This window comes from Electrona antarctica (genome assembly GCF_951216825.1).
Source record: "Electrona antarctica genome assembly, chromosome: 21".
Lineage (NCBI taxonomy): Eukaryota > Metazoa > Chordata > Actinopteri > Myctophiformes > Myctophidae > Electrona > Electrona antarctica.
In genome coordinates, this window is record NC_136802.1 from 24,653,984 (window position 1) to 24,666,938 (window position 12,955).

Genomic DNA, 12,955 nt, shown 5'->3' on the forward strand with positions numbered 1-12,955 from the left:
GTTATGATTCAAATACAGAGAACAATTTTTACCGGGAGCATTTTACATAGTCCTGCCAACTTTATCTGCTGAAGTGTTTTTTGCCTGTTGCCAATTTTCTTTTCTTTTATCTTTATTATTTTGTGTGGCAATCTGGTCTAGGGAAGGAAGAGATCATCAAACGGCATTGGAGATGGATAGGCCATACGCTCCGTAAACCAGCCTCATACACCACAAGACAGTCCCTCACGTGGAACCCCCAAGGGAAAAGAAAGAGAGGTCAGCCAAGAAACACCTGGAGCAGAGACCTGGAGGCAGATGCCAAGAAATGGGCCTCACTTGGGGACAGCTATAGGTGTTGGCTCAGGACCGAGATGCTTGGAGAACTCTTGCAGACGGCCTAAGCCCCAGAAAGGGAAATAGTTGTAAGTAAATATACCATATGTTGCTGTTACCAGTCTTGCAGAACATTTCGTAACATTTCGCTGTTTGTACCAGTACGAATGATTAATGAAATCCTCTTGAATCTTGTGAGATGTGTACTGTAGGTCACAACCATTCAAATAATTTACAGGTATTGTTTGTCATAATCTTATCCAGCTGGCTCTCATTGACTTGCATATTCCATCAAACTCTCAGCTGCGTCTATGGCGCATGCTATGGCATAGAACACGTCCCTTCTCCCTGTCTTCTTGGAAGGGACCATGCAGGAATCCTGTTCTAGATGTTTGTTTTTCATTGAGACACAGACACACGCCATGCCTTTGTCAAACTCTTGACAGAATGATTTGTAAATAACTGAGTGGAAGGTACAATGCCAAAGCTGTCGTGTAAATGTATAATGTTGCAAGACAACCACTGTGTTTTTGTTTTTGTTTCGTTCACCAGTCAGTGCTACACAGTACACACTGTGTTGGGTTTTAAATAAACAATGATGTGCGCTTGTCATGTGAAACGTTTCCTTGGATGGGAGCTCAATCACTACAAGATAGAGAACTGAGAGACAGATGTGATCCACGAACGCACGCACGCACGCAAATATGCACGCACGCACGCATGCACGCACGCGTGTGGAGAGACTCGGATGAATGCATGTCAAGAACACATGCAGCCGTAGCAGCCCATGCGTATGGACACACACGGGTAAGTGCATAAAGGCAGAGAGGAAGGGAAGGGGGGTTGTGTTTACCTTGAAACATCTACAGTACCTACAGATATCAGTCATTGGATTAACACACACACACACACACACACACACACACACACACACACACACACACACACACACGTCACACACGTCACCCACACACATACACACACACGACAGATACAGGCACATGGCACATGCATGCATCAGGCTGTGGTTTCAATTTTCACTTCACAGATGACAGTGAGGTCTTGTGAGCCACAAGGCTTATTTTTAATTAGTTACATCGTTATACAATTGTGTTAATTGCCCACGTTTCGTTAATGTTGTGTCAATGTCACCCAAGGACAGGATTTGGCAGAAACTGTGCTTTACGACTCTCGGTAATGCAGTGTGACCCTGTGTAATTTCAATATGTTAACTTAATTGGAGAACTTTAAGTAGAGTACTACAACACACACACCCTCCCCTCTGTCTCTTTTTCTGGCCAAATCTAACTGGGCAATTGAGATAGCAAAATAGCACCCCCTTTTGGTGAGTTGTCCTTGTCCCACTATTTTCTGCTGGACAGTGTAAACTTCAACTACTCAACCATCAACTCCATGCATATGCAGTCAGTGACTTGCAGTCCTGCTTGCATGAGAATACACAACACACACCCATTAGCTTGCGTTATGCAACCAGCGACATTCACCTGAGAATCCCCAGATTGTTTTGAATGGCAGCCAGGTCAGGCCAGGCAGACACACACGCACGCACGCACGCACGCACGCGCGCACACACACACACACACACACACACACACACACACACACACACACAAACTGGTGCGAGCTCTGTAACGAACCTTCTGACCACTCGTCAGTCAGACAGACTGCTGGTGCAGAGCATGATGGCAAGAGAATCAGAGAAATAGCCTAACCTTCTCAAGTTGAGGAGCTCTTCTCTCTCTTCTTCTCTGTGGAAATAGGGGAGAATTAATTATTCATGCAAAAGCATCCACATTGCAGTAGTGGAACGTACCATTCAGCCTTTGGCATGAATAATGCATTTCAGATGTGGGATTTTAAACAAAGCTAAGGTAAAGGAAAACGAGTATAGGTCTATTTATTTTATTTTCCAAACATTGTTAGAAATGAGTCCAGCAGCTTGCCATGTACAAAGAGCGACCTTTCCGTTATGCCAAGGTTTAGTGTAATGGCTCATAATAGTATTATTAATATAAAACCAAGAGTTATTGCATTTTATATTGGTTGTGATAAACAAAATCACTGTGAACAAGCTATTTCGTGGTGTTGTCCTGTCCTGAGACAAAGGCACAGAGATGCAAAAGTTGCCGTGTGTAAGCTCTTTGGTCATACATAACATAAATAGGCTAGGGCGCTAGGCTATATCAGTGCCCAGATGTAACCGTTACTTACGAGATCTGCACCGTGGGCTGAAACTGTGGTGCTGCGGACGCCATTTTGGCTCAAGTCTCAACACCGGCAGCGGATGTACTTAATGACGTGCACGAACCCGGCATGAACCTAGTTTCCGAGTTTCCTCCTGCTCTCTATCGTGCCAGAAAGTCACGCCACAGTCACACTCTCACAGCAATGGCTCGTGTTGTCCAGAGGTTAGCAGCTCTGTCAGGGGCGAGTGCGGTCGGAGCCGGGGCATATGGGGCTCACGGTAGGACATGACGGCTTTATAATAATGCCCTGCACGACACAGCGTGCACGCTTGTTTGCTTAATAGCGCGGACGCTGTTAAATAACAGCCTAGTTTTACACGCGCAACGGGGCTGTCCTGTTCATTCATGCCATATCCTACCGCTCTGCTGGCCGCTACACTGTATCTAAACCTCAGAATATAGCTGATTTTCTATAGTATGTATCTCGTTTTTGGTCAGCTCTTGAATATGACTTCCGCCAGAAAACGTGTGACCACAGTGACGGGGTGACGTACATTGACAACAGCGCAGCATTAAACATAATAATAAGCACAAATGTACATGGGAGACAGACAGGTGCGTTGTAGTGGATGATAATGATTATCACGCCTGTCAACTTGCGTGTCTAACACCTTGGATTAGTATCCTATTGCTCAGTGAAGTTATTGCATTGAATCAGTGGTGCTGTCATCCCGTCGTCGCCTGTGAGAGAGTATAGTATAGTAGTATATAGCTATAACCGATCCGATGTGATTATAATATGGAGTATGGACGTGGAGATAGTTTACTAAATTCAGAAGAGCTGATCCAATTAATTATTGGGTGGGCGCTACTTGAAACGATTCGCTCCATTAAAACACTGGCTGAATTCATTCAATTATGTAGTTTGTAGGGCATCGGTATACCCCTGGTCCAGTGCATTTGCATTAGCGAGTTCCCGCTAATGCACTGAACCAGCTGGGGGGGGGGGGGGGGGGGGGGGGGGGCATCAGCAACTATGGCTCTATACATGGCCAGTATAGCCAATTATAATCAAGACTTGTCTATGTATGCCCCCCAACCCCCCCCCCCCCCCCTTTACACATACAATTCATATTTTACAAAGTTGTATTTGGTGTGTATTCTGTAAATTACCATGCTACTACTGTATTTCCCACCTTGCACCTCATAGTAGTTGTAGTTGTGTCAGCACTGGCAGCCACATTCATTGTACCTATTCATTAATATTCCATGGATATCTCTGATTATTTTAGGTTTCAAACACAGCGACCCAGATGATTACCAGAGAGTGGTATGTATTCTGAACCATTATATAATAGGTACAACAACTATTTGGGTCACAAACGATTACCCTCACATCCCAGACAGTTCCCTTCAAAGTGACTATTACTATAATAAAAATAACTTGATGGACTATACACACTGAATAGCACAAATAGCCGATCAACAAGCTTAGTAGTGTAGCTACTAAGTAATGTTTCAGTGTGAGTGACATGTTGTTGACCAGAGCCGTGCATCTCCCATGCTTCTGCTGGAAACAGTGTACTTCTCCTTCTAGCTATAGACCCAATTTTCTCAGTTCTGCTAATATTCTCAAAAAAGTTCCATGATTCAGATCATTTGATTAATGATATGAACCGGCCAAAAACGTCACTTAAAGGCAGGTATGAGTACACACAGGACATGATGGATCTTTTCCTCGTGCTATTAAGGAAGTCTGCCTGATTGATGAAAATGGCTTAATGGGTCTATGATGATAACCCACTTCCCTCATACATTATGCTTCCTTCTAGATTACTTCCTGTGTATAGAAATGGCCTGATTAAGCCTTTTTCTTCTCCCTCCAGAATATGGGTCCATTTGTTTTTCTTAAATTAAGATAATTGAGAAGAAAAATGTCAAATTGAAAGTTCTGTGATGGGTTACTCTGTCACACACACACACACACACACACACACACACACACACACACACACACACACACACACAGTCTTATTATATCTCTTTCTCTCCCCATAGCTGTTTGAAACTGCCAACAAGTACCATTTCTACCACAGCCTTGCTTTACTGGGGGCCTCTCATTGTGGCAAACCTCTTGTGGTGAGTTTACAAGTCTTAATTTGATTCAGTATTTCAATTGAAATAATTAATGATAAGTGTCCCTCTGTCACTTATGAGGTGGGTGTGTGTTCCTGTCCCCACATTTTGGACATGAAACCAGTTGATTGAGGAAGCATATCTATTTGGGGACAAAATTCATGTCCACAATTTGATTTAATTTCATAAAGTAAGAGTTTGGCAGGTATCATTAAGATTAGGGTAAAGGTCTTTTTCTCCTTCTGAAATGTACACTCTGAAGCGATATTGCCCTTTGCCCCTGTTAAGTGTTGACTTGATGCCATATGTGGTCCTGAAGAAAGCAAGGACATTACAGAGACACTGGAGATGGAGTCACTTGGAGGGGGGAGGGAGGGAAGAGGGGTGAAAAAAAAATCCTGGGAACTGCACTTGTGTCCTATGTATGCATAGAAATGCTGTTATTGTACTGCTTTTTCCAAATAAAATAAATATTATAAAAAAATAAAAAAAGATTAGGGTAAAGGGATTGGGAATCAAACGCCTCCCTTTGCATTGCTGCTACAAGGAATGTTCTTTAAGTCAGTCAGTTTGTGTAGTTGAGAAGGATGCTCAGACGAATCCGCTCTCTCCTCTCATTGCAGGCTGGCACCCTCCTGGTGGCTGGCATGGGGATGTTCTGTGGCTCTCTGTACCACCAGGCCTTGACTGGGGACCCCGGCCTGCGCAAGATTGCTCCCATCGGGGGCGGGGCCCTGATCTTTGGCTGGCTGGCCATGCTTATTTGAACACTGGCATCTCGCATCCTCTCTACAGGGACACTTTTATGACACAAACTGTCAAACGTCAACACTGGAGAACTGGAGGGGCTGTCTGTGAGAATGGATGGATGACCTGGGTGTGTTACCATGTCACACATCTAAAAAGACTGATTTATACTTCTCGTTGCATGCTGGTGTGCAGTGGTGTCGTGCACGAACATGTAGCCAGTCTAGAAGCTCACAACACGCATTGTGGGATCATGTAGATCTGCTATGTTCAGTATTGCCCATAACTCTGTCCCGCCCTTGGTTACGGGTGTCATCATAAGATAAGGCTGGAGACGGACTATCCCTTTCTTGTCTCCATTACAGCCTGTTTTTCTGACTCATTTTGTGTCTGTACATTTTAAATGAATGACCAATGTGATTTTGTGATTTTGACATAAACAATAGGTAAATAAATACATAAATACTCAAAGATTAATGGCCCTATATATTTGGTACTATAAATCAGTGGTTTTCAACCAGTGGTCCATGGGTGGGTTCCAGGTGGTCCCCAGCTAAATGATGGAGAGTTGGTAACCAAATGGATCCTTATTTCTTTAACTCTTGAGAGTGTAAAATGAAACCAAATGGACCCGTTACATTATTCTTCTCGTTACTTTTTTTATAAAAAGACTACACAATTAGAGAATGTAATTTTTTTTATTTTGATCAACGTTTGCCTGTTATCTCTACCACATCAATACAGCATGGAATTGTGGCCAAAATCGTATTCAACGATAACAAAATATTCTTTAGTTTTGGAACCGAGAGGATAAATCTCATCAAATGGTGATCCGTGGCTCAAATGACAAATACATGATTGGCCTTGATGTAAAAAAGGTTGAAAACCACTGCTGTAAATGACACATCAAATGTGTCCGGACTCCCGGCAGGAGTCCAGTATTCCCCTCCCCGGCAGCTGTCCTTTTCCATTGCACTGCTGAGCACACAGGTTTGAGAGGGATAATATAGCGATACGGATAGATAGGGATAGATATCTTACATTACTTATGTATGACTATATGTGGAATTTATTCATGTTTTAAATGTAGTTAAAACATGATTGTTTCAAATGGCCATGGGGAAAGATAAAGAGATAGAGTAGGAATAGATAGATAGATGTACAGACAGATACAGTGAGTTGATAGACAGATGGTACTATATAAACAGTAGACAATACTTTTCAAAGTTTTAGGATGCTGAAGAAGTGTTGTATGGTCAATATATGCAATATCGGACACCACCCCATTACATCTTCAGAATGCGATTAACCTGATTTGTCCAACAGGATCTGAACACACTTTGGTGTGTCAGAGTCCGAGTTGGTTGGAAGGAGATACAGGGAGACTTGGGTGTTAGTTTAAAATAATGTTATTTATTTATTTGTGACATTTGTCTGTTTGTTTGTTTTTTTCCCAAAAACAAATGACATCAACTTAAACAACTGAACAAAAACTGAACTGAACAGCACTGATCTGATCTAACCAGAATGACAAATACAGGGAACATAATAGTGGGAGGTCAGACCACTATACTGACCGCTACAGAGACTACAATTTAAACGCAACGAATAACTACAACCTAAAACCCATATAACACTAAACAAGATTAACTAATGAAATTGCAAACCAAATGAATAAACCTTTTTACCTCCCTTATGATGAATTCCTGTTCTGTTCTTTGACTATATAGAAGTGTTTATTTGTACGTCTCTAAATGTTTTGATGAATTGAACAAGGTGGACCCTCTTGTAAACAAGTGTAATGCTTAATCAATAAAAACAAAACAAAAAGAAAAGTTACCATACGATGCTGCCTCACTGTGTGACTGCTAGGTTGGCCATGAGTTAACCCTAATTTGTAATGGAGGTACGGAGGTTTGGCAATTTCATAAGACAGGTGTTTATGCATGGTCAGGTCACTACTAGAGAGGGATTACAGGTGTGTTTGCACTTCCTGGAGGTTGGCTCGTGAGAGTAGTACTGCAGCCAACATCTCTTCAAACCTACTGCCGCTTTCATGCTGACAGAATTAAGCTTTGGGCTGAATTAGATATACCCACCTTGAACGTCTGTCCTGCCCAACTTCAGACCAATCACAGTAACTGAATATCCCAGAGGTGCAAGAACAGCTGAGAGAACGAGGCCCATCCAACGTTTTGAAAGACGTCATTTTGTAGTTATTCTCTTGTGCTTTGGGGTTCGTTTGTGAGATCAGAATGTTTACTCGCCCACTCCATGTGAGAGCTATGCCAAAAGCATCAAATTGATTAACTGAAGTGCCATGAGGTATTCAGTCACAGCCTTTTTGAACCATCTACAACTTCACTATGATTGGGATTGTGTGGAGAAAGACGTGTTGGTGTTCTATAGTATAATGACATCTCCAGGGGATGCACGGCCCATCACATTGTTAGTGCCTGTCAGAATGAGTGTTGCCAGACCTCAACATCAAAGTATAAGTGATGAAATGACATTCTGATTCAGTATGATTGTCATGTTGGATCATGGAAATTTACCAGAGCCCACGTTGAAAATGGAAAGTGAATATCCTTTTACCAGGTTGGTGCATATGATTATCTGAAAGACTCACAGCCCTTGCATGGTAAATGCCATGGTATGTAGACGGCCCCATGTAATTCTCCCCACTACTGTATATGAAATCCCAGTGAAGGTCCCTCTCTTTCAGCTGGCTCCGTTTCTCCCTGTCCTCCAGCGTTTGAGTTTTTAAGTGGTGGCACATAAAGAAATGTATTACTAGTGGCCTCCCTTTCGCCAAGGCTGCCAACCTATCCACGTTCAAATTGAAAGTGAAATCTGTTGAAGCACTAATTCCCCATCGTGACTGTAGGCCCCCGAACAGGGACCTTTTGAAAATAGCTTTATAAATCTCGGGTCAATTCGGCGGGGTCGACACTTTAAACCAAGTCCCTGCAGAAAAGAGAAGATGCCGTTGACTGAACACGTTTCCAATGAACTTCATCACAACTCATGAAACCCTCATTAGGACAGAGTAGCTATTAAGCAGCATTCTGCAAACCCAGGGCCAAGTAATCACAATTAACGAAGAAGCTTCAGGAAAGTCATTTGCACGTCTTAATATGGACTGGGGTGAAATTCACTCGCAGCGGCTGATGACTAAAAGTTTGGAAGTCTCCTGACTCAAAGTTCTTCTCTCTGAGCAGTATATGCATATTTTAGTGGCGTCGCCATATGGGGGAGTGTATCATCTGATTCACACCCAAAAACACTTGACTTGTTTCACACCACAAGACTTTTAGTGTCAGTGTTTCTCTCATCTGATAGCTAACGTTTGCGGTGCACCGAACTGGTTGCCTTTAGTTTCTCATTATATGAGGGAGCACACCATCTCCTTGTTAAAAATGTCTGATCAATGTGATGCTCACATACGAGCATGTGAGAGGGATAATAGAAAAAGAGAAAGATTCTATACTGTTTGTATCTTTTCCTATTCTGCAGCCTCCTAGGTATTTCTGTGAACGTTATTCATGATCCTCTCTCATGAACTGTAGTCTATATATTCTTCCTTTTCTTGTGAGGTATCCTCGTTTTTCCCCTTAACGTCCACTTTACAGCACTCTCTCAGTGTTGCTGTAGGCTGTAATCCACAAGCAATATAGCAGGACAGCATGTTAAATAAGCCTACTGGACAGCTTGGCTGGCTGTGGGCTTCCCAGCTTTGCCTCTGTGCTGTTGTGGGTGTCAGTGAGGGAAGAGAAGCAGATAACCGATGGTGGATATTGTTAATTGTACCTCCAGGGACTTTATCTCCACTTCACAAGCTTTTCCCCTCCTCCATTCCTCCACTTCAGATTGTATTATTTACAGTAATCAAAAGTACATGGCCACACTCCCATTTACTTAATTACGTCATTTGCTTTGGTGGAGCAAATTGCCCTGCTGTCCGATTGATTTCTTGGTTTCACTGTGGTTTTGGTCAAAGGCTGATCTGTGGCCTTGGTGACAGCCATCGGTCATGGCCATGCAGGGTGTGGCATCCATGGGTGGAGAAGCTTGGCTAGCAGACCGACTGTGCAGAACTCGCCAACTGACACATTTAAAGCTGGGGCCTCCTTCCATCCTCACGACAAAACATACATTCAGACACACTGGTGAGTGATATCAAAGAGTACACACAAGAACGTAATATATCAAAGTGCTTACTGCCTGCGGCTCACACCACAGCAGCACCAAATCTTCTCTCTGAGGCATCAATCAGGCTATGGCAGCTCACACAGTGAGGTGGAATGGCTGTAATGGCCGTTCAGATCGCTCCCACAGCTTTCTATCCTATAGCACTGACCTTTTTCAAGCAGCTCAAATGATGGTCACACGCTCTTAGATAGATTATTCCCTTACTTCAATGGACACCAAGGCCCTGCACAAACTACCGGCTGGCGGCTGCAAGAAATGGTCTCTTTTCACAGCAGCCATGGTCAAGGAGTAGCTCTGTATCCAATCATTTCACTTCAGTCTGCACCATGGACGGTGATGGTGGTCATACATCAGCAGTGCTGAGGGGGAGGACGTTGCTACTGTGTTGCTGTAAACACTATTAGTGGCCACATCAGCGGATGAGATATACAGTTATGCATCACTTTATGCATTTCATTACTCTGATGATGGTTTTTGCAAGTAGCATGCAAGTAGCATACATATTTATAGCATACATATTTATAGCGTGTTTAGTTACTTTTGGACTATTCCTCCGTTTCTACACACCTGTACTATATTGTCACTATTCCCTTTCTCATTTGACTCACATGCCTTTTCGGTTGTAACTGCTAATTACACACACACACACACACACACACACACACACACACACACACACACACACACACACACACACACACACACACACACACAACCTTGAACCTTGTAACCGTTAATCAAATCTTGTTTTTTTTATGTATCTAACACAATGTCCATGCTTCCCGTGTATGGAATTGATCATGTAAAAAAGAAAAAAGATATAACTCTGTAGTATTGATGCTACACGATGTGTGGGTGCTCTGTTTATCCTGAGGTCCGGGGGCAAATACACACACAGAGATTACCCACTACCCAAAGCTTTGATCTTCTAAATCATTCCACCGGGCAATGAAGGGCAGAACTCAGTGTTACCGATTAGCCCTAGACTGGCGTATATTTATTGATACACGGGGGCATTCCCCTAAGATGAATAAGAACAGCACTTGAATATGAGTAACATATATACGACCTGTTATTTCGCGAATCATATTCGCTCCATATCAGCTCGTCGGTCGGGGCCCCTGGAAGCAGGACAGAAGGCTTGTTCTGTCATGGAGAATTCTGACGTGTCTCTACTTTCTCAGACACTATATAGAAAACTTTCTGTCGCTCTGTGACCTTGCTTGAGCACATGCAGCTAGGGTGCACACTCTCATGATTAATGGTTACTGCTTAAAGGTCTACTTTATCCCAACAGTATGATCTCTGGTTTTCTATGCAATCTCGTGTGAAATGTTCTGTGCACATGCAGCCATCCATTTATTATAGTCTTCTATTTTGAGAGGTTGTGCAGTGACAGGTTGGCAGCCTGGGTGACAGGAACAATACATTTACCATGGACTCATTTACTGGTCATTTCATGGGGGTCAGTCCTATGTTTCTGTCTTCCTTTTGTCCCCCTTCCTTCCTTCCTTCCTTGCTTCAGTCCTACTTCCTTTTGGGGACTTGGGGAAGTCGTTGCTGAGTAGGTAGCTGGAACGGAACTCCCCCATGGGATCAATACAAGTCTACCTACGTACCATTTCACCGATCCCTTGTCTCAACCTCTATATCCGTTACTGTTTTATTTTTTCTTCTCTCGATCACTTTGCTTCACTGACTTGTGCTGACAGAGACATGCTGTGGTTCAGTGCTGCTGGAGTCATGACTAATCTTTAGATTCTGGAGCCTCCCCCTGACCTAAAATATCACCACCACACACACACCCCTGGTAAATTAGCTGCACTGTCAGCCTGTCTGACGGTTCACTGGCAGAGGCCTTTCAAGGTGATACCAGTTGGAGAGAAAGGTGATAATGGCACTCAGAGGAAATGGGAGAGTAATTGGTGGGCGTATTGTGGAGCTTTATTGATTGTCTCTTTTAAACTCCAAATCCCCCCCCCCCCCCCCAAAAAAAATGATGAAAAGAAAAGTAAAATTGAGTCACCGGAAGAGGAGAATAGTTTAAACGCTATCAGCAAGTGTAGAAGACAGAAATGCTCATTTTCTGTGGTGTCTACTCTGTAGTGACTGTCTTCTGAAAGCCAGGGTTGGCCTCCTCTCTCATTTGGCATACAGGGAGTGTCACTTTCTCAACTTGCTCATTAAAATGCTGTTTGGTGCACTATTATCTTGATCTATATTCCACTGGCAGCCTGTGAAATAGGCAGATGACTCATGATCTGAGTGACAGTATACAGAAGGCTCTTCCTTGCAATTTATGTGATTGCAATCCATGGGGTGTCAATGATCCATAAATAGACTCAAGTGGGAGAGCTGATAGCCTAGTTCTCTATATCCAGAGAACAGAAGTCAAAGCAAAGATGCATGTAAATGAACTCCTGCAGTGGCATCAAGTAGGAGTAATCAGTGTTCCATTTGTACAAAAACAGACTTAAGTTGTGTGTGTGTGTGTGTGTGTAAATGGTAAATGGTAAATGGTGCATTTATATAGCGCCTTTATCCAAGGCGCTTTACATAGATTGTGCATTACATTCACCCATTCACACACACATTGCGGCGGAAGCCATGCAAGGTACCAACCAGCACATCGGGAGCAATTTGGGGTTCAGTGTCTTGCCCAAGGACACTTCGATGTAGCCAGGAGGAGCCGGGATTCGAACCGCCGACCCATGGATCATTGGACGACCTGCTCTACCTCTTGAGCCACAGTCGCCCTGTGTGTGTGTGTGTGTGTGTGTGTGTGTGTGTGTGTGTGTGTGTGTGTGTGTGTGTGTGTGTGTGTGTGTGTGTGTGTGTGTGTGTGTGTGTGTGTGTGTGTGTGTGTGTGTGTGGTGTGTGTGTGTGTGTGTGTGGTGTGTGTGTGTGTGTGTATGTGTGTGTGTGTGGGGGGGGGGGGGGTATCTTTCTTAACCATTTAAGGTTTCACAATGCTATGAATGATGAGCTATATAGATCTACTGTTTTTGAAACAAACAAACAAACAATCAAACAAACTAATAGATATGTTTCCCAAGATAGAGATGCCAAGGTTGGTTAGCATATATTTTTTTATTGTCAAATTGTGTCATTATAAAACATAATATAAATGATCTATCAGACTCTACATTGAAAATAACCTTGGGAGAGATGTAAGTAACACCTCTTCCTGTCATTTTCAATGACATATGGATGGACTATGCAGTGATTGATTCTCAACCTTGGGCCACAGACCTCCATTAACATTTTATCTCAGGGAACCCTATCTGAGAACATTATTAATGTTATATATGATTTAGTTCAATTATGCCACGAATAGA

At 43.1% G+C, this 12,955-nt stretch overlaps 1 protein-coding gene across 1 annotated transcript; it reads left to right on the plus strand.

Annotated features, from left to right (window-relative positions):
• Positions 1-2,614: 2,614 nt before the first annotated feature.
• On the plus strand, positions 2,615-7,101 carry tmem256 (transmembrane protein 256). Its single transcript, XM_079491428.1, has 4 exons — positions 2,615-2,800; positions 3,815-3,852; positions 4,581-4,661; positions 5,282-7,101. Exons 1-4 carry the CDS (start codon positions 2,650-2,652, stop codon positions 5,423-5,425), a joined length of 414 nt encoding a protein of 137 aa, XP_079347554.1. The 5' UTR covers positions 2,615-2,649; the 3' UTR covers positions 5,426-7,101.
• The last annotated feature ends 5,854 nt before the right edge of the window (positions 7,102-12,955 follow it).

What these genes read in the sequence shown, in the direction of transcription:
- tmem256 (XM_079491428.1), top strand. Translation starts at nt 2,650, where the DNA reads ATGAACCTAGTTTCCGAGTTTCCTCCTGCTCTCTATCGTGCCAGAAAG. An exon ending in CAGATGATTACCAGAGAGTG is followed by an intron (nt 3,853 to 4,580) that starts GTATGTATTCTG and finishes CTCTCCCCATAG; the next exon opens with CTGTTTGAAACTGCCAACAA. An exon ending in ATTGTGGCAAACCTCTTGTG is followed by an intron (nt 4,662 to 5,281) that starts GTGAGTTTACAA and finishes CTCTCATTGCAG; the next exon opens with GCTGGCACCCTCCTGGTGGC.